This window comes from Somniosus microcephalus, chromosome 1 (assembly GCF_052327205.1).
Source record: "Somniosus microcephalus isolate GS21.2 chromosome 1, FLI_Smic_1.0, whole genome shotgun sequence".
Classification (NCBI taxonomy): domain Eukaryota; kingdom Metazoa; phylum Chordata; class Chondrichthyes; order Squaliformes; family Somniosidae; genus Somniosus; species Somniosus microcephalus.
Window position 1 is genome coordinate 21,706,053 of NC_140987.1, and position 17,666 is coordinate 21,723,718.

The following is a 17,666-nucleotide window of genomic DNA, read 5'->3' on the forward strand; positions in this document are numbered from 1 at the left end:
ATCGTCTGGAAAAATTGAGTTGCAATGCTGAGTGTGCCAAACAGATTTTTTCTTTTAAACATGCCTACTTGTAATTTTTCAGGAACTCGCCAGAATTTCAGAAGTTGTTGGGGATTGCAATGGAAATGTTTCTGTTGTGTTGCGACGACGCAGAGTCCGATGTCCGGATGGTGGCAGATGAATGTTTAAATAAAATTATTAAGGTAAGTCTGCTTTTAACCTGCCCCGCCAGTGTGCCAGCCCAAATGTCGGTCTCTCAATTGAGTTTGTTTCCAGTATTTGCGCAAGTTAAACGTGTGCGTGCCTGTGTGCGTTAGTGATATCGGAGTTGTTCATCACTGGTGAGGAGGACAAAAAAAATGGGCTTGGTAGGGTTAAAAAAAAAAAAAAAAAAAAAAAAAAATGGTGAACGGGTGGGAGGTTCTGATGTACATCTAGGTGGAGATCTCGCATTCTAAAAGGATTGGTATGTGAGCCCGTGCTGCGAGGCTCACGCTTGACGAACAACATTGGTAGCATGAGCCATGATCCATTTCAAACCATTCATTAGCCCACTCAACTAAACATTCACTGTGAAAGGGCTGGAGCAAGTATCATTTATTTTTTTTCTTGTAAGCAGATCAGAAATTTGTGCGGGGTGGGGTGGAGGGGAAATGTAGAAGAGAGAAAATGTAAGGAAACTATTAGATTACGAAAATCGGGGGATTTGTCGTAGGATGTCTGTGTCATGATGATAAAATCACTATCATTGATGGTTTCTATTAATAAGTGGAATGGTTTTACTGCTATTGTGAATCTCTGAGGGACAGTTTGATTCATTGGCTTCTCTCTGTCACATCCACACCCCTTCAGCCCCCGCTGCTCTCTCTCTCTCTCTCTCTCTCTCTCTCTCTCTCACCTCAGCATTATTGCTGTCCCTGTCAAGTGCTCGCCCTCCGGCTCTCTCTCGGGGAAAGGATGGGGTGGGAACAGTGGGGTGGGCTTGTATTTTTGTTGATGGGGGTCTTGCCTTTTTGTGTATTTGGTCTCGTTTGTATTGTGTACGTGGGGTTTGCATTTTGAGTGTGTGGGTGTTTCAATTTTCATTCTACAAGGGCTTGAATTACTGCGTAATCATGCGGCACACTCACTGGTTTTGACACACGCCTCCGTCCTCCGGCTCCAAAATATCGACCATCCCTGAGCTAAGCTACGGATCCTGATCAAAAGTGGCCAAAAGAAATGGATGTGTAACGGCAGAATGGAAGTTTGCCAGCCAAGATTTTAAGAAGTTACCTGCTGTTTTGGTACTTTCGCTCCGTTTGCGTTACTCGTATCTGAATGCAAAAAAGTTTAATGGTTTGGAAGGTTTTGTTAAATCAAGCGGACTCGCACCCTAATGGTCTGCCTCCAGAGCCTATACATGCACCAACCTTGTGCAGGGTGTGGGCCAGTTTACGTCTGTGGTGCATGTCACAATCAAGGACCCCCTCAAAGCCTCCTTGAAAAAGTGCAACATCCCCACCGACACCTGGGAACCCCTGGCCCAAGACCGCACAAAGTGGAGGAGAAGCATCTGGGAAGGCGCCGAACACCTTGAGTCTCTTCGCCGGGAGCAAGCGGAACCCAAGCGCATACAGCGGAAGGAGCGCACGTCAACCCAAGCACCCCACCCACCCACCGTCTGCCCCACCTGTGACAGAGACTGTAGGTCCTGCACTGGACTCATCGGTCACCTGAGATCTCATTTTTAATGTGGAAGCAAGTCCTCCTCGGTTCCGAGGGACTGCCTAAGAGAGAACAGATATCAGCCAGGACACTTCTGCCCTTTATTGAAATGGAGAAACCAAGATGAGCGGTCAAGGCATCCTGTCCAAGCCGCCACGAGCTTGAGAAGAGTGAAAGAGAAAATGAAATCAGGGACTCGTGACGTCAAACTTGGTGTTTTTTTTTTTTTTAAAGGCTGAGGATTGCGGGAGGAAGGGATGGCCGAGGAAATTCCAAGATAAAGAAATGAGTTCGAGATTGGGTGGGGAGTCTGATTTCAACACAGGGAGGACACGGGAAGGAGGAAGAGAAAATAGGGACCTCGAAGGAATGAGTGGAGAATTCTGCCCTGGAGCCCTGATTTCTTTAACCCGTTTGCAATTGCATTTGGAAAGATAAAGGTTCATTTGAGCACTCCATACACTAATGTTGAAATTTGTGTTTCATTTTGTGTAACATTTTAACATTTCATCTCCAGGTAGGCTGTGGCATAATGTTAAATGAAAGTTCTTAAAAATCTTGTATACCCAAGCTATCACGTTCTTGTTTGTTTTAACAGGCCCTGACTGACTCAAATCTGCCTCGGTTACAACTAGAATTGTATAAAGAAATTAAAAAGGTTGGTAAGCGGTTCGAGAAATATTCCCAATAAATAGTTTTTAAGAAGTAGTTATGTGGAGTGGCATTTTTGGTTGGTGAGTTTACCGTAATTATATATCGTCAATGGGATATTTTTTAACTAGGGTACTCAAAAGATAGCTACTGGGCAACGTTCCCTTTAAGCTGCGCGGCTGTGCAGCGCTCTGCAGCTCCCGCGCAACCGGCTTTTAAACGGGAAGAACCGCGCAGGCGCGGTGTTTTGAATGGGCCGCACAGCCCCTTAAAGGGGCCACGCACCCAAAATAAAATTATAGGCAACGTTGCTACTGGGAATGGAATGCATGGTTTAATAAAAAAAAAAGTACTGCCATGCGCTTTTGAATTACCAATTCGTGCATTAGAGCGATTTTACAGAGCTTGCATGTTTATTTTATCAGCCATGATCTTATTGCAGGGCCGAATGGTGGTCTACAGCTCCTATTTTGTATGTTCTTGTGTAACATAAATAAGTATTGGTCTTTAGTGTAAGTGTTCATTTCTCGCATTCATAGAAGATAGGGGCAGGAGTAGGCCATTCGGCCCCTCGAGCCTGCTCCGCCATTCAATGCAATCATGGCTGATCATCCAAATTCAGTACCCGGTCCCTGCTTTCTCCCCATATCCCTTGATCCCTTTAGCCTTAAGAAATATATCCAACTCCTTCTTGAATATATTTAATGAATTGGCCTCAACTGCCTTTTGTGGTAGAGAATTCCACAGGTTCACCACTCTCTGGGTGAAGAAATTCCTCCTCATTTCTGTCCTAAATGGCTTACCCCTTATCCTTAGACTGTGACCCCTGGTTCTGGACTCCCCCGCCATCGGGAACATCCTTCCTGCATCTAGCCTGTCCAGTCCTGTTAGAATTTTATAAGTTTCAATGAGATCCCCTCTCATTCTTCTAAACTCTAGCGGATATAAGCCCAATCGACCCAATCTCTCCTCACACATCATTCCTGCCATCCCAGGTATCAGTCTGGTGAATCTTCGCTGAACTCCTTCCATGGCAAGAACATCCTTCCTCAGATAAGGCGACCAGAACTGCACACAATACTCAAGGTGTGGTCTCACCAAGGCCCTGTACAACTGCAGCAAGACATCCTTGCTCCTGTACTCGAATCCTCTCGCTATTCCACACTGGTGCATTTTAACTTCAACAAATCAAACGTTACAGACGGCATTTACTCTAATGCACAGCTGGAATATTGGTCGTGATCTTTTGAGCGTATTAGGATTTGACGGGAGCTGAGTTAAAATGATTTACATTTAGAAGGTTAGCGGTGTGGTTAGACTTGATAGCTATGTTGATAGGTGGTTGAACCAGGCCAAATGGTTTAAAGCTGATTAGCATTGAAATTAAAAGTGATGGTGGGGATTTTGGAGCAATTCTATTCAGGGCAGTTGAAGTGGTGTTGTATCGACAAACTCCGAATTGCAGAAACAGGGCTATTAATACAAAGTAACTATTTTCTAGTTAGTAGATTGTCCGTGGGATATTTTAACAGGGCTGCTCATAGATTTTGTAGTTGGGAGTTTTAAAAATGTATTTATTCTCGGTATACATCGCTGGCAAGGCCGGCATATAAAATTTAAAAAAAAGAAAGACTTTCATGACCTCAATGTCCCAAAGTGCTTTACAGCCAATGAAGTACTTTTGAAGTGAAGTCATTGTTGTAATGTAGGAAACACAGCAGACAACTTGCGCACAGCAAGCTCCCACAAACAGCAATGTGATGACCAGATAATCTGTTAGTGATGTTGATTGAGGGATACATATTGGCCAGGATACCGGGGAGAACTCCCTGCTCCTCTTAAATAGTGGCCGTGGGATCTTTTACTATCACCTGAGAGGGCAGACGGGGCCTCGGTTTCACGCCTGATCCGAAAGACGGCACCTCCGACAGTGCAGCACTCCCGCAACACTGCACTGGAGTGTCAGCCTTGATTTTTGTGATCAAGTTTTTGGACTGGGACTGGGACTTGAACTCACAACCTTCTGACTCCAAGGCGTGAGTGCCAACAACTGAACCACGGCTGCATAAGAAATAGGAGCAGGAGTCGGCCGTTTGGCCCCTCGAGCCTGCTCCGCCATTCAATAAGATCATGGCTGATCTTCTAACTCAACTCCACTTTCCTGCATTATCCCCTGATTCCCTTAATATCCAAAAATCTATCGATCTCTGTCTTGAATATACTCAACGACTGAGCCTCCACAGCCCTCTGGGGCAGAGAATTCCAAAGATTCACCACCCTCTGAGTGAAGAAATTCCTCCTCATCTCAGTCCTAAATGGCCGACCCCTTATTCTGAGACTGTGACCCCTGGCTCTAGACTCCCCAGCCAGGGGAAACATCCTCCCTGCTTCTACCCTGTCAAGCCCTGTAAGAATTTTGTATGTTTCAATGAGATCACCTCTCATTCTTCTAAACTCCAGAGAATATAGGCCTAGTCTATTCAATCTCTCCTCTTAGGACAATCCCCCCATCCCAGGAATCAGTCTGGTGAACCTTCGTTGCACACTCTGAGGCAAGTATATTCTTCCTTAGGTGTAAGGAGACCAAAACTGTACACAATACTCCAGGTGTGGTCTCACCAGGGCCCTATATAATTGCAGTAAGACGTCTTTACTCTTATACTCAAATCCTCTTGTAATAAAGGCCAACATACCATTTGCTTTCCTAATTGCTTGCTGTCCTGCATGTTAACTTTCAGTGATTCGTGTTCAAGGGCACCCAGGTTCGTCTGAACACCAACATTTCCCAATCTCGCCATTTAAAAAATACTCTGCTTTTCTATTTTTCCTACCAAAGTGGATAACTTCACATTTCTCCACATTATATTCCATTTGCCATGTTCTTGCCCGCTCACTTAGCCTGTCTATATCCCCTTGAAGCCTCTTTGCATTCTCCTGACAACTTACATTCCCACCCAGCTTTGACACAGGCCCATCCCTAGCTGCCCTTGAGAAGGTGGTGGTGGGCCTCCTCCTTGAACTGCTGCAGTCCGTGTGGTGAAGGTGCTCCCACGGTGCTGTTGGGTAGGGAGTGCCAGGATTTTGACCCAGCAACGATGAAGGAAGGGCAAAAAAATGTCCACGTCGGGGGATGGTGTGAGACTTTAGGGGGTGGGGGGGGGGAGAACCTGCAGCTAGTGGTGTTCCCACGCGCCTGATGCTCTTGGCCTTCTCGGTGGCGGAGGTCACAGGTTTGGGAGGTGCATGGTCAGTGTTTTTCTCGACGTACTACCAGGTGCTGCTTGAGCAGTTTTTTTCCCCTCTATTGCACAGAATGGCCCATCAAGGAGTTTGCGGGCTGCACTTTGGAGATTTGCTGAGCTGGCTCACCTCGTTCGTCCACAGAAGTGCAGGTTAGTTATATGCATATATCATGTATATCTTTTCTGGTAATTTACTGCTGTCTTCATGCTAGACAAACTGTACTAGATTGATGTCGGGACTTTTTTTCTGTTCAAAATAATATTAACTTCTGTGTTTTTTAAAAGAAGTTTATATAGTGAGAGATGATGGCTCCATAAGGGCGGCTGGCTTGAACACGTGATCGAGGTTTGTTAGGTTGAGGGAGTTGATTTTAATATTCGTTAACCTAGGATTCCTGATCCTCAGCTTTGCCTGTTAATTTAGCTCCCATTTACAGTTGGGCTCAGCATCTACTTCAAGCTGGCTTTCTGACCCCACTAATGTTTTACAGCACTTGCTGTGTAAAACAGAATTGTTCAAGCAATGACCACAACGATTAACTTCAAGCCTGTGAGTGTGTGCATTTTGAGGGTAGTATATCCTGTTCCATCCCTTGCTAATGCTTCAGGTCCATGCACGTTCTGTGGCTGCAAGTGAAGAGTGGGCAGGACACCCTCGCTGCTTCTTGTCAAGAGAATGGCGGAGCCGAGTTTCCCCATTTAGGACTTCTTTCTCTTTCCTCTTTGCCCCTTCCCCGCGTTGCAAGGAGATTCCCGGTCTCCACTCAACGCCCACTGGAGCATGGCCGCTGAGATTGGCAGCGGTGAAGTAACGGAATCAAACCCGCAGACCTCCACTTCATGGTGTTGCATATCTGAGTCCCTCCTATTTTCCTGTGTTTCCGAACATGCTATACCGTCACGGTGTCCATGCAAGGCACCGCGTCTAACGGTGAAACCAAATTGGCCATGTCGTTCTGAAAATCAAAGTATGAATGTTTTCTAATGGCTCTAAGCTTCTCATGCTGAATGTTGTAAAGTTTTAGAAAACCGTACAAATGAGTCACATTTGGCCATATCTTTGCGCTTAAAGCCTGGAAAGTTATACATGGAAATATTAGACCTCTTCCTTGGTAATTTATTTCTGCCTTCAATGGGTAAAATTGCTTTTTTTCCCCCCTCCGCCCCCATCTAGGCCATACCTTGTGAACCTGCTTCCCTGTCTGGCTCGGATCAGCAAGCGATTGGAAGAATCCGTGCAGGAGACGCTGGCTGGTGCTGTGCCAAAGATCATGGCGGCTCTGGGCAACTTTGCAAATGACAGTGAAATCAAGGTACTGCAATCAACCACTTGGTACTTTGCTGAGGAAATGGCGCTCCGTTCTGGTTTCTGTTTAGTAATAAACCCCCAAAACACTTTTTTACTAAACATGTTAAACGGCAGAACTGCGCCGTGAGATATTGGCGTACAGGCACTTCAGCTGTTTTTATTAAATTCCATGAAACCCTATTTTAATGCGTGTTAACCCATTTAAAATAAGTAGGTTAAATTCTCCGCTAACAGCAGAAAGCAATTTTGCACGGATGGCTTAAGTGGTTTGACGCTAACGGTGGAATTTCAAGGCTTTAGTCTTTTTTTTTTTTAAAAACTCAACCAAAACAAGGAATGTTCCAAATGGGCAGTCTTGGGTAAAGATTGATGCTTTGTCATACTGTGGCAGATTTTATTTGAAGATAATGCTTCTTATTTATTATTTTATGATGTATATGTAAGAGCCAGATCTTTGGGAGCAGCTGTGTTTAGTTGTTCGTTCTTGCTGTTTTAGTCAACGCAAGAGTCTAGAAACTGCATTTTTAAACCTTAACTCCTTGCAAGTTCCTTTCCCTCCCCCCAATGGCTAAGTACGGTGTATGCTGCTACAACAACAACTTGCATTTATAACAACAGCGTAAGCTCGAGGAACAGCACCTCATCTTCCGATTAGGCGCTTTACAGTCTTCCGGACTCAATATCGAGTTCAACAATTTCAGATCATAACCTCGGCCCCTATTACATTTTTATATATTTTTTATCCACCCCTTTGTTTTGTGCCCTTCCCCCTTTTTCTCTCTCCCACGTGGCAGCTGTCTCCCATTCTGCCAGCGCACTTCACACCTAATCTAGAGCCGTCTTTTGTCTCCACTAGTCCTATCACCATCTCGTCTGGTTTTGAATACCTCTTAATGTCTCTTCACTTCTCTCTTCTTTCATCCCCATTTCCCAGCCCCCAAACTGGCCTTTTAATCTGTTTTATTTCCTGTGTTTTCTCAGTCCTGATGAAGGGTTTCGACCTGAAACGTTGACTCTATTTCTCTCTCCACGGATGTTGCCTGGCCTGCTGAGTTTTTCCAGCATTTTCTGTTATTTTGCATTTATATAGCGCCTTTAACGTAGTAAAATGTCTCAAGGTGCTTCACCGGTGCATTATAAAACAAAATTTGACATGAGCCACATAAGGAGATATTAGGACTGATGGTCAAAGAGGTAGGTTTTAAGGGTCGTCTTAAAGGCGGAAAGAGAAGTGGAGAGGTTTCGGGAGAGAATTCCGGAGCTTAGGGCCTTGGCAGATGAAGGCACGGCCGCCAGTGGTGGAATGATTAAAATCGGATATGCTGAAGAGGCCAGAATTAGAGGAGCGCGGATACAGGTCCCCAATGTAACCGTTGATTTGTGCTGGGTTTCCTGAGGTCGGCTCATCCGACAGTAACGGCAGCGTAATTGGTCTCTCCTCCCTTGGCTGGGTGGGAGGAGGTCACCCAGGGGCTTCTGCTCGTGATTGCTCTCCAGCGGCACCTGCTGAACCGTGGACATAGGGTGAGTACCAGGTTGGACTGGTCAGTCATGCTCCCCACTGTTAAATAGCCTGCTAATGTTGTCTAGTTTTGCACATGAAAGGGTTTTAACTCGGGAATAGTACTAGAAGCATATAGGGGAGCTTGGAAGGAATTATTTTCATAGAAAGGGTTATCAGGTTATGGAATGCTTTACCACAAGTGGCATTGAGTCAGTCGTAACATTTAAGACACTTGAAGAAAATTTAGATTATGGGGAAAGCAAAGAAAATGTGATTAGACTAGATGAGCTGTGGTGGGGGAGTTAGCTCGGACAGACACAGTCGGCCAAATGGTTTGCTCTGGTGCTAGCTCTCACCAGATCTTCTGACTTTAACCCCTCTCCTCCCCCAGTCGTCACCTTTCCAGACTAGAATATTAATTTTAATCTTGGCTCATTTCCTTCTCACTCGGGGTCAATCTTATCTGCACCTTCTCTAATGCTTGTATTTCTTTTGTATTACTTTTGGACCCACGATCATAATTCAATACACGGCTCCCAAGCGTTGCCTGACTTCGTGCATTGTCAAGCTCTTTGGATAACCCCTGGATAATGCTTTTAAAAAAATTGTTCATTCATGGGATGTGGGTGTCGTTGGCAAGGCCAGCATTTATTGCCCATCCCTAATTGCTCTTGAGAAGGTGGTGGTGAGCCATCTCCTTCAACCCTTGCAGTCCCTGTGGTGAAGGTACTCCCACAGTGCTGTTAGGTAGTGTTCTCCAGGATTTTTACCCACTGATGGTGAAGGAATAGCGATATACTTCCAAGTCCAGGATGGTGTGTGACTTGGAGGGGATCTGGGAGGTGGTGGTGTTCTCCTGCGCCTGCTGCCCTTGTGGTAGAGGTTGTGGGTTTGGGAGGTGCTGTCGAAGGTTCTGGTTATATATCTCTCTTAGCTTTTCAAATTGCTTTGCCACATTGCTTAGATGTTGAAAGCCCATGACCGTGAAGCTCAAACAGTTTGTCAGTGTCCGCTGAATCTCGAGGCTAGTTTGCAACCTCAAGCCATTCCATTATTTTAGAACTTAATTCACTTCTGGAGCAATATTTGGCCAACTTTTTTTTCCATTCACTCTCTGGATCTGGGCATCATTGGCAAGGCCGGAATCCCTAGTTGCCCTGAGGTGGTGGTGGTGGGCCGCCGCCTTGAACTGCTGTAGCAGTTTACTACCTAATCGGCAGCTTCAGAGGGTAGTCAGGAGGCAACCGCGTTGGTGTAAGATTGGAGTCCTATAGAGGCCAGACCGGGTCAGGACGGCTGGTTTCCTTCCCAAAGGGACATTGGTGAACCGGCTGGGTTTTTATGACAGTCGGAAAGCTTCCTGGTCACTTTTACTGATGCAGGCTTTTAAAAATTTTTTAAACTGGAAATGGAATTCTGAAAATGCTGTGGTGAGATTTGAACTTGTGTTATCTGGATTCTTAGTCCAAGCCCCTCGATTGCAGCCCAGTAACATAACCACCACACTCCCATACCATGTGCTCCAAAACATTCATGAGATGATTTTTGCTGTGAGAATAAATTTTACTGTATGTTTACCAATAAATAATGGAGACTGGCTGGCATAGTGGAATGGACCACGATCCCTTCTGTGACCAAGTATGAATCACTAGAACAGGAGGAGGCCATTTAGCCCCTCGAGCCTGTTCCGTCATTCAGTGAGACCATGGCTGACCTGTGACCTAACTCCCATGTACCCGCCTTTGGCTGATATCCCTTAATACCCCGGTTAACAAAAATCAATCTCAGATTTAAAACTAACAACTGATCTAGCATCGATTGCCATTTGCAGAAGTTGTTCCAAGCTTCTACCACCCTGTGTGTGTAGAAGTGTTTCCTAACTTTGCACCTGAAAGGTCTGGCTCTAATTATTAGACTATGCCCCCTAGTCCTAGAATCCCCAACCAGCGGAAATAGTTCCTCTCTATCGACCCTATCAGTTCCCCTTTTATATCTTGAAAACTTCAATCAAATCACCCCTTAACCGTCTAAATTTAGGGTGCAGGTACAAAATGTAACAAAAAGGCTAATTCCACCTTTACCTCAAGGGGGCTGGAATTCAAAAGTGAGGAAGTGATGCTTCAGTTGTACAGAGCCTTGGTCAGATCCCATCTGGAGCACTGCATTTGGTTTTGGGCACCGAACCTCAAGAACGATATATTAGCTTTGGTGAAGGTACAGTGCAGATTCACCAGAATACAGGGGCTTAAACAGGACGGACCGCAGGACAGGACAGGACCGGCACAGGCACGATGGGCCGAATAGCCTCCTGTGATGTTTGATTCTATGACCCAACTTGGCTTGTATTTAGAAACATAGAAGATAGGCGCAGGAGTAGGCCATTCGGCCCCTCGAGCCTGCGCCGCCATTCAATGAGATCATGGCTGATCATCCAAATTCAGTACCCTGTCCCTGCTTTCTCCCCATACCCCTTGATCCCTTTAGCCTTAAGAAATATATCCAACTCCTTCTTGAATATATTTAATGAATTGGCCTCTACTGCCTTCTGTGGTAGAGAATTCCACAGGTTCACCACTCTCTGGGTGAAGAAATTCCTCCATCTCTGTCCTAAATGGCTTACCCCTTATCCTTAGACTGTGACCCCTGGTTCTGGACTCCCCGACCATCGGGAACATCCTGCGTCTAGTCCTGTTAGAATTTTATAAGTTTCAATGAGATCCCCTCATTCTTCTAAACTCCAGTGAGTACAAGCCCATTCGACCCAATCTCTCCTCATACGTCATTTCTGCCATCCCAGGTATCAGCCTGGTGAATCTTCGCTGAACTCCTTCCATGGCAAGAACATCCTTCCTCAGATAAGGCGACCAAAACTGCACACAATACTCAAGATGTGGTCTCACCAAGGCCCTGTACAACTGCAGCAAGACATCCTTGTTCCTGTACTCAAACCCTCTCGCTACGAAGGCTAACATACCGTTTGCCTTCTTAACCGCCTGCTGCACCTGCATGCTTACCTTCAGCGACTGGTGCACAAGAACACCCAGGTCTCTCTGCACTTCCCCTTCTCCCAATCTATTGCCATTCAAATAATAATCTGTCTTCCTGTTTTTGACACCAAAGTGGATAACCTCGCATTTATCCACGTTATATTGCATCTGCCATGCTTCTGCCCAATCGCCCAACCTGTAAGTTATACTGGAGTTTCTCGGCATCCTCCATGAGTTTCGACGGTTGCGGGGTGATCTAAGCGAGGTGTTTAAAGTGATGGAGATTGGATAGGGTAGGCGGAGAGAAACTATTTCCAGAACAAGGAGGCATAACTCTTTAAAAATTAGAGCTAGGCCGTTTAGGAGTAAAATCAGGAAGCACTTCGCGCAATGTTATGAATACACTTTCTAAGCGCGGAGTTGATATGAAATTCCACAGCTTGTAAGCAGTGTGTCCTTTAAGCCGCGTGGCCGTGCGGTGCTCCAGGGATCTCGTGCAGCCGACTTGCCAGCCTTAAATATATTTTGAAGGGGCCACGCGTCCCCTTAAAGGGGCTGCGCGGCGACCAAACAAATTACAGGGAAAATTGCTTGTAAGTATTAATGCGACGAAAGTGACAATGTTTGCACTTGCCTAGCGCTTTCAACGTCGCAAAACCTTCCAAGGTGCTTCAGCGGGGGGGAGTGGAGGGCGACTCGGACTCAGATCAGGAGTTTGGCTCGGATCAAGAAGGAAGACGAGAGGGGAGGCGGCTGAAGGTGCAGTCGGAAAGCGAAGCTTTGTAGAGGCTTTTGAAAGTAGGAAGACGTGGCAAGACAGAGGATTTGCCGTGGGGCAGGCGGCCTATCCGCTTATGCAGATTCTGGGTCACAATCAGTTTCCCCCCCCCCCCCCATTAACTTTAAAGACTTCATTGGGAATTTTACAGTATCTGTTGGAAGAACTAAAGTAGTTTTATTCTGGGTCTCAGGCTAGGAGTGAGTCAGATGGTTGCCAACCAAGGGCCCTGAAGGGGCTATTGGAATCGCCATTAGCTTGTTGAAAGTTAGATTTGATAATGGATTAACTCTCCCTCCATTTTTCTTTTATTAAGCTCTTTGTTCTCTCTGCGCTATGAAGCTAACCCTCCGACTGCTCTGGTTAAAAGCCCGAGCTGTAAACATGCCAGAGCAGCTCATGTGTTATTACTGATGTCTGGGGAATGCAACGGTGCATCATGAGCTAAATCGAGTGGCTGATGTCATGTATTTTCTCTGATCTCCGGACTCTTTCTTGTGATTGGGACGGCTTTCAGAGCTCCCCTGTAGGGTGAAAATCACATCATTTCAGGGCCTGTTCCAAAACCTTAGGCTATTTTATTTTCCTCCCAGATATTTTTCTGATTTAAAAGCAGCACATCATAAGGTGGCAAGCTTTCAAGATTCAAGATCATTTTATTGCCATATGTAACTAGTACAATGGAATGCTTACTCCCCACTCCCACAATACAAGCATATAAATATAAAAACAAAAAGTAAAAACAATAAGCAAATAAGCAGAAAGTATAGCAATAACAGTCCAAGTTGCAGGATATGATGAATAGTGCAAAAAAGCCTCAATTACCACTGGAAATAATAGTAATGTAATATGATAAATATATGGTAATATAGTATATAATATATATATTTACATAAACATATAACTATAATATGTGGGGCAGTGCGGTTTCAGTTCAGTAGGCGCACTGCCTGTGGATAGAAACTGTTCTTAAACCTGCTGGTCCTGGTTCGGATGCTGCGGTACCGATGTCCGGACCGCAGGAGGGAGAACAGTTTGTGCCCAGGGTGATTGGGGTCCTGGATGATGGAGCGGGCCTTGTTCCGGCACCTGGTCTGGAAGATCTCCTCGATGGACGGAAGTTAAAATAGTAATGCAGCGATGAGTCAAAAGTGGAAAGAATTCTTAATATTTGAAGGTGTAAACTTACTGTTAATACAAATATATTTTTCAGGTCACCACTGTTTATACTCGTCCCACTCTTGAAGTTACCATTGCTTTGATAAAAGTGCTTTTATTTTTGTAAATAAGACACTAAAAATGCCGTAGTATTGTAAAATGTTCCAAATCATTTCTCGCTGCTTCATGATGTTCAATATAAATTCTACATCATCAGTGCTTCTAGGTTGTACTTTTCTAACCTGCCAACAACAGCTTGCATTTATATAGTGCCTTTAAAAGAAAGAAAGAACTCTCACCTATACAGTGTTTTTCATGACCTCAGGATGTCCCAAAGCCCTTTACAGCCAATGAAGTACTTTTTGAGGTGCAGTCACCAATGTTCCCTTTAAGCTGCGTGGCCATGCAATGGTCCGCACCTTCCACTTAGCCGGCTCACCGGCTTTTCAATGGGGAGAAAACCGTGCAGGGACGGTATTTTGAATGGGCTGCGCACCCAAAAAAAATTAAAGGGAACATTGGTAGTCAGTGTAGTAATGTCGATAAAATGTCCCAGGGGGTGTGGTGGCGGGGTTATTAGAAACCGGAGGAAGAGGAGGGAAAGAATTCGGGAAGGTAGGAAGTGAGGCTGCAAAGTGGAGGGGCTTCCAGAGAATTTCAGAATATGGGAGCATGAACTAAAGCTCCGCACGGGATGGGGTCGTTCTCAGTCGGCCAGTGACGGAAGAGTGGGTTTTTGATGAGGTGGAAACACCATCTTAACCTGCATTTCAGTGAAATTCAACAGGCCATGAGATCCTGTTTTCGACGAGAAGAAACTATCTTTCAACTTGACTCATCTAGTTCATTCTTCCAAAGAAAACTACAGTTCTCCTCCCCCCCCCCCCCCCAACCCCTCCTTACCTCAATTACACCAATTCATTGCCCCTTGAGCAAGCCCAACGTTTTACTGCCCTCCCGGAGACCATTGCAGGTATTTAAGCATCCTTTGCGTGAAGGAGCACTTCCTGATACACTCTCCTAGCACCCTCGCCTCTGAGTCAGAAGGTTGTGGATTCAAGTCCCACTCCAGAATCTGGAGCACAAAAATCTAGGCTGACACTCCCAGTGCAGTGCTGAGGGAGTGTTGCACTGCCAGAGGTGTCGTCTTTTGGATGAGATGTTAAACCGAGGCCCCGTCTGCCCCTCAGGTGGACGTAAAAGATCCCATGGCACTATTTCGAAGAAGGGCAGGAGGGTTATTCCCAGTCTCCTGGTCAATATTTTCCCCTCAATCAACATAACAAAAATAGATTATCTGGTCATTACTACATTGCAGTTTGTGGGAGCTTGCTGAGTGCAAGTTGGCTTAGTTTCTTATTACAACTGTGACTGCACTTCACAAAGTATTTCATTGGCTGCGAAGTGCTTTGGGATGTTTTACTACGTTAAAGGTGCTATATAAATGCAAGTTGTTGTCGCCTCGTTCTGTGGTTAGATCAGCCATGATCTCATTGAATGGCGGAGCAGGCTCGAAGGGCCGAATGGCCTACTCCTGTTCCTATCTCTATGTTTCTATGTAACCCCAAAAGGATGAGCAAGACTTTGTCAAATATTCTCCAGATGAAACACGAAAATGTAGAATGTTGCAAGAGTTTATAGATATTTGAAGCAACACCAGTACAGTACTGAAATGCGTGTTGAGGAAATGTTATGTCGCGAATAATCCGGTGTGTGTCGTATATAAAAGAGTTCCTCATACCATTTCTCCAAGGGCTGATGCACAACTGCGAAGAATTTTTAATCTTCCTATATTTATTTTTGAAATTCCAGATCTTGTTGAAGACCTTTATTGGGAACCTTAAATCAAGTTCTCCAACCATTCGTCGGACTGCAGCCAGCTCCGCTGTTAGCATCTGTCAGCATTCAAGAAAAACCCAGTACTTCTACACCTGGCTGTTGAATGTTCTTTTGGGTAAGGCTAGTATGGTCAAACATCGCTGTTGGAACCTTGGACATTAAATAGGGTAACAGGAGCTCAGTGCTCCCTATAAGCTGCATGGCCGCACAGTGGTCTGGAGCTCCTGCGCAGGCCCCTCGCCGGCTTTTCAATTGGAATAACCACGCATGCGCGGACATTTGACTAGGCCGAGTGATATACCTATCAATTCATCCAATGAAAAGCGACGAGTTAAGATAGTAACTATAGGTTTTTATTGGCTAAATAACAGAGCCCACCCTCGTGGGTGATCGGGTCCAACAAGGAGGAATACCAGCCAGTCGACCACCTTTATACCTGGGCAAGCAGGCGGAGTCATGGGCGGAGTCAGCTGTGGTCAGCCCAGGTATAACAGCGTGACAAGAGGTGACCTTGTGTAGTGATACACTATGGTTATCACTGTTTACACTGTTGTAACGATATAAACAGTGATAACCATAGTGTAACGATAGTGAACGATAAAAGTGGTTTACCACACCGAGTGACCCCAAAAAAATTACAGGCAACATTGCAGGAGCTGCAAGTTTTTTTTTCTTTCATTCTCTGTGTGTAGGTGTTACTGGCAAGGCTGGCATCTTTTTTGCCCACCCCTTGAGAAGGTGGTGGTGGCCCTTCTTAAATCGCTGCAGTCTGTTGTGAAGGTGCTCCCATAGTGCTAGTTCCACGATTTTGACCCCCCCCCCCCCCCCCCCCCCAGCGACCATGAAGGATTGGCGGCGATTATATGTCCAAGTCAGAATAGTGCATGATTTGGCGGTGATGGTGTCCCCTATGCAAGCTGCTGCCTTCGTCCTTCGAGGTGGTGACGGTCGTGGGTGTGGGAGGTGCTAATCTGTTGCTTATACCTGCTTTTCTGTGCTGTGCGTTTTGCAAGGTGCTGTGTTTTTCTTTCAAAGACGCACTTTGTTAAATTGAGCATCCTAAATCTGAACCACTTGGGAAATCTGCTTTTCAGTTTGATTTTAAGATTGTTTTGAGCTACGGGAAGGTGCCCCTTAATGACACAACAATCTGTTTCACTGAGCGAATGCATCAGTGATCATATGGAGGAAAGATGCCCCAGTTATGACATCATCTGTGCACGTGCATGAATCGGCCAGTCTGCAAAAGTGATGATGATTTCTGGTTCATCTCTGATAGCATTGTGTAGTGGGTTCCTGATTTTCTGATTTGTTAATCAGTGGTCAGAGGTACTCGTGTATGATGCTGTCTGCTCCTCTACTGTTTTTAAAATTTCTTCTTTTGGGTGTGGGCGACGCTGGCAATGAATTTATTGCCTGAAAAAGTGGTGATGGACCTTCTCCTTAAACCGCTACTGACCCTGTGGTGATGGCGCTAAGAAGATCTTAAAATTATAGAGCCTTTCACGGCCTCAGCATGTCCCAAAACGCTTTGCAACCAATGAAGCACTTTTGAAATGCGGTGACTGTTGTAACACAGGGACATGTTCCAATGTTAGGCGGGGAATTCCAGGATATTGACCCATGAAAGAATGGTGATATGTGTCCAAGTTGGGCTGTTGTGAGAGTTGGTGGTGACGGTGTTCCCACGACATTGCCGCTCCTGTTTCTCCTCGAGTTAGTCTCGTGTCTGAAATAATACTGTTCATCCGCGTCTTAATTCCCGGCTTAATCTTCTTCTGCTGTCTTACCTTCGCCTTGAAGGTCACGCTGAGCACAAAGTTATCCCATCCCCGACGTGAGGGATTTATTCGAGCGGATGCAGTTCAGATAATGGTTCTCGGGGGCGGGGGGGAGGGAAATGGTTCTGAAGAATGGCCTGTTTAAGGAGGCGGGGGAGTTGGGGAAAGCTATACAGGAAGAAATGTCAGCGAGGGGGAGAGAAATGAAGGAAAAGTGTGCAATTTAGACAATTACTAAATTAAGGAATTGGAAATAAAGCTTTGCCAAAACAAGTTTAACTGAAGAGAAAAGCACTTTGCACTGTGAGGAAAGCCGGGCCTGCTGCTCTATAAAACTTTGCACTGTGAAGGAAAGCCAGGCCTGCTGCTCTATAGCACTTCGCACTGTGAAGGAAAGCCGGGCCTGCTGCTCTATAAAACTTCGCACTGAAGGAAAGCCGGGCCTGCTGCTCTATAAAACTTCGCACTGTGAGGAAAGCTGGGCCTGCTGCTCTATAGCACTTCGCACTGTGAGGAAAGCCGGGCCTGCTGCTCTATAAAACTTCGCACTGAGGGGAAAGCCAGGCCTGCTGCTCTATAAAACTTCGCAGTGTGAAGGAAAGCCGGGCCTGTTGCTCTATAAAACTTCGCAGTGTGAAGGAAAGCCGGGCCTGCTGCTCTATAAAACTTCGCACTGAGGAAAGCCGGGCCTGCTGCTCTATAAGCAAATG

At 45.6% G+C, this 17,666-nt stretch overlaps 1 protein-coding gene across 8 annotated transcripts in view; it reads left to right on the forward strand.

Moving 5' to 3' along the window:
• The window catches only part of htt (huntingtin), a 256,421-nt gene that overhangs the window by 44,377 nt on the left and 194,378 nt on the right, over window positions 1-17,666 (forward strand). For all 8 annotated transcript variants that reach the window (XM_085974744.1, XM_085975173.1, XM_085974896.1 and 5 more), the window contains exons 3-7: window positions 83-203; window positions 2,306-2,365; window positions 5,671-5,750; window positions 6,775-6,913; window positions 15,149-15,290. In XM_085974744.1, coding sequence (XP_085830870.1) covers window positions 83-203; window positions 2,306-2,365; window positions 5,671-5,750; window positions 6,775-6,913; window positions 15,149-15,290 — 542 coding nt within the window. The remainder of the gene's footprint in view (window positions 1-82; window positions 204-2,305; window positions 2,366-5,670; window positions 5,751-6,774; window positions 6,914-15,148; window positions 15,291-17,666) is intronic.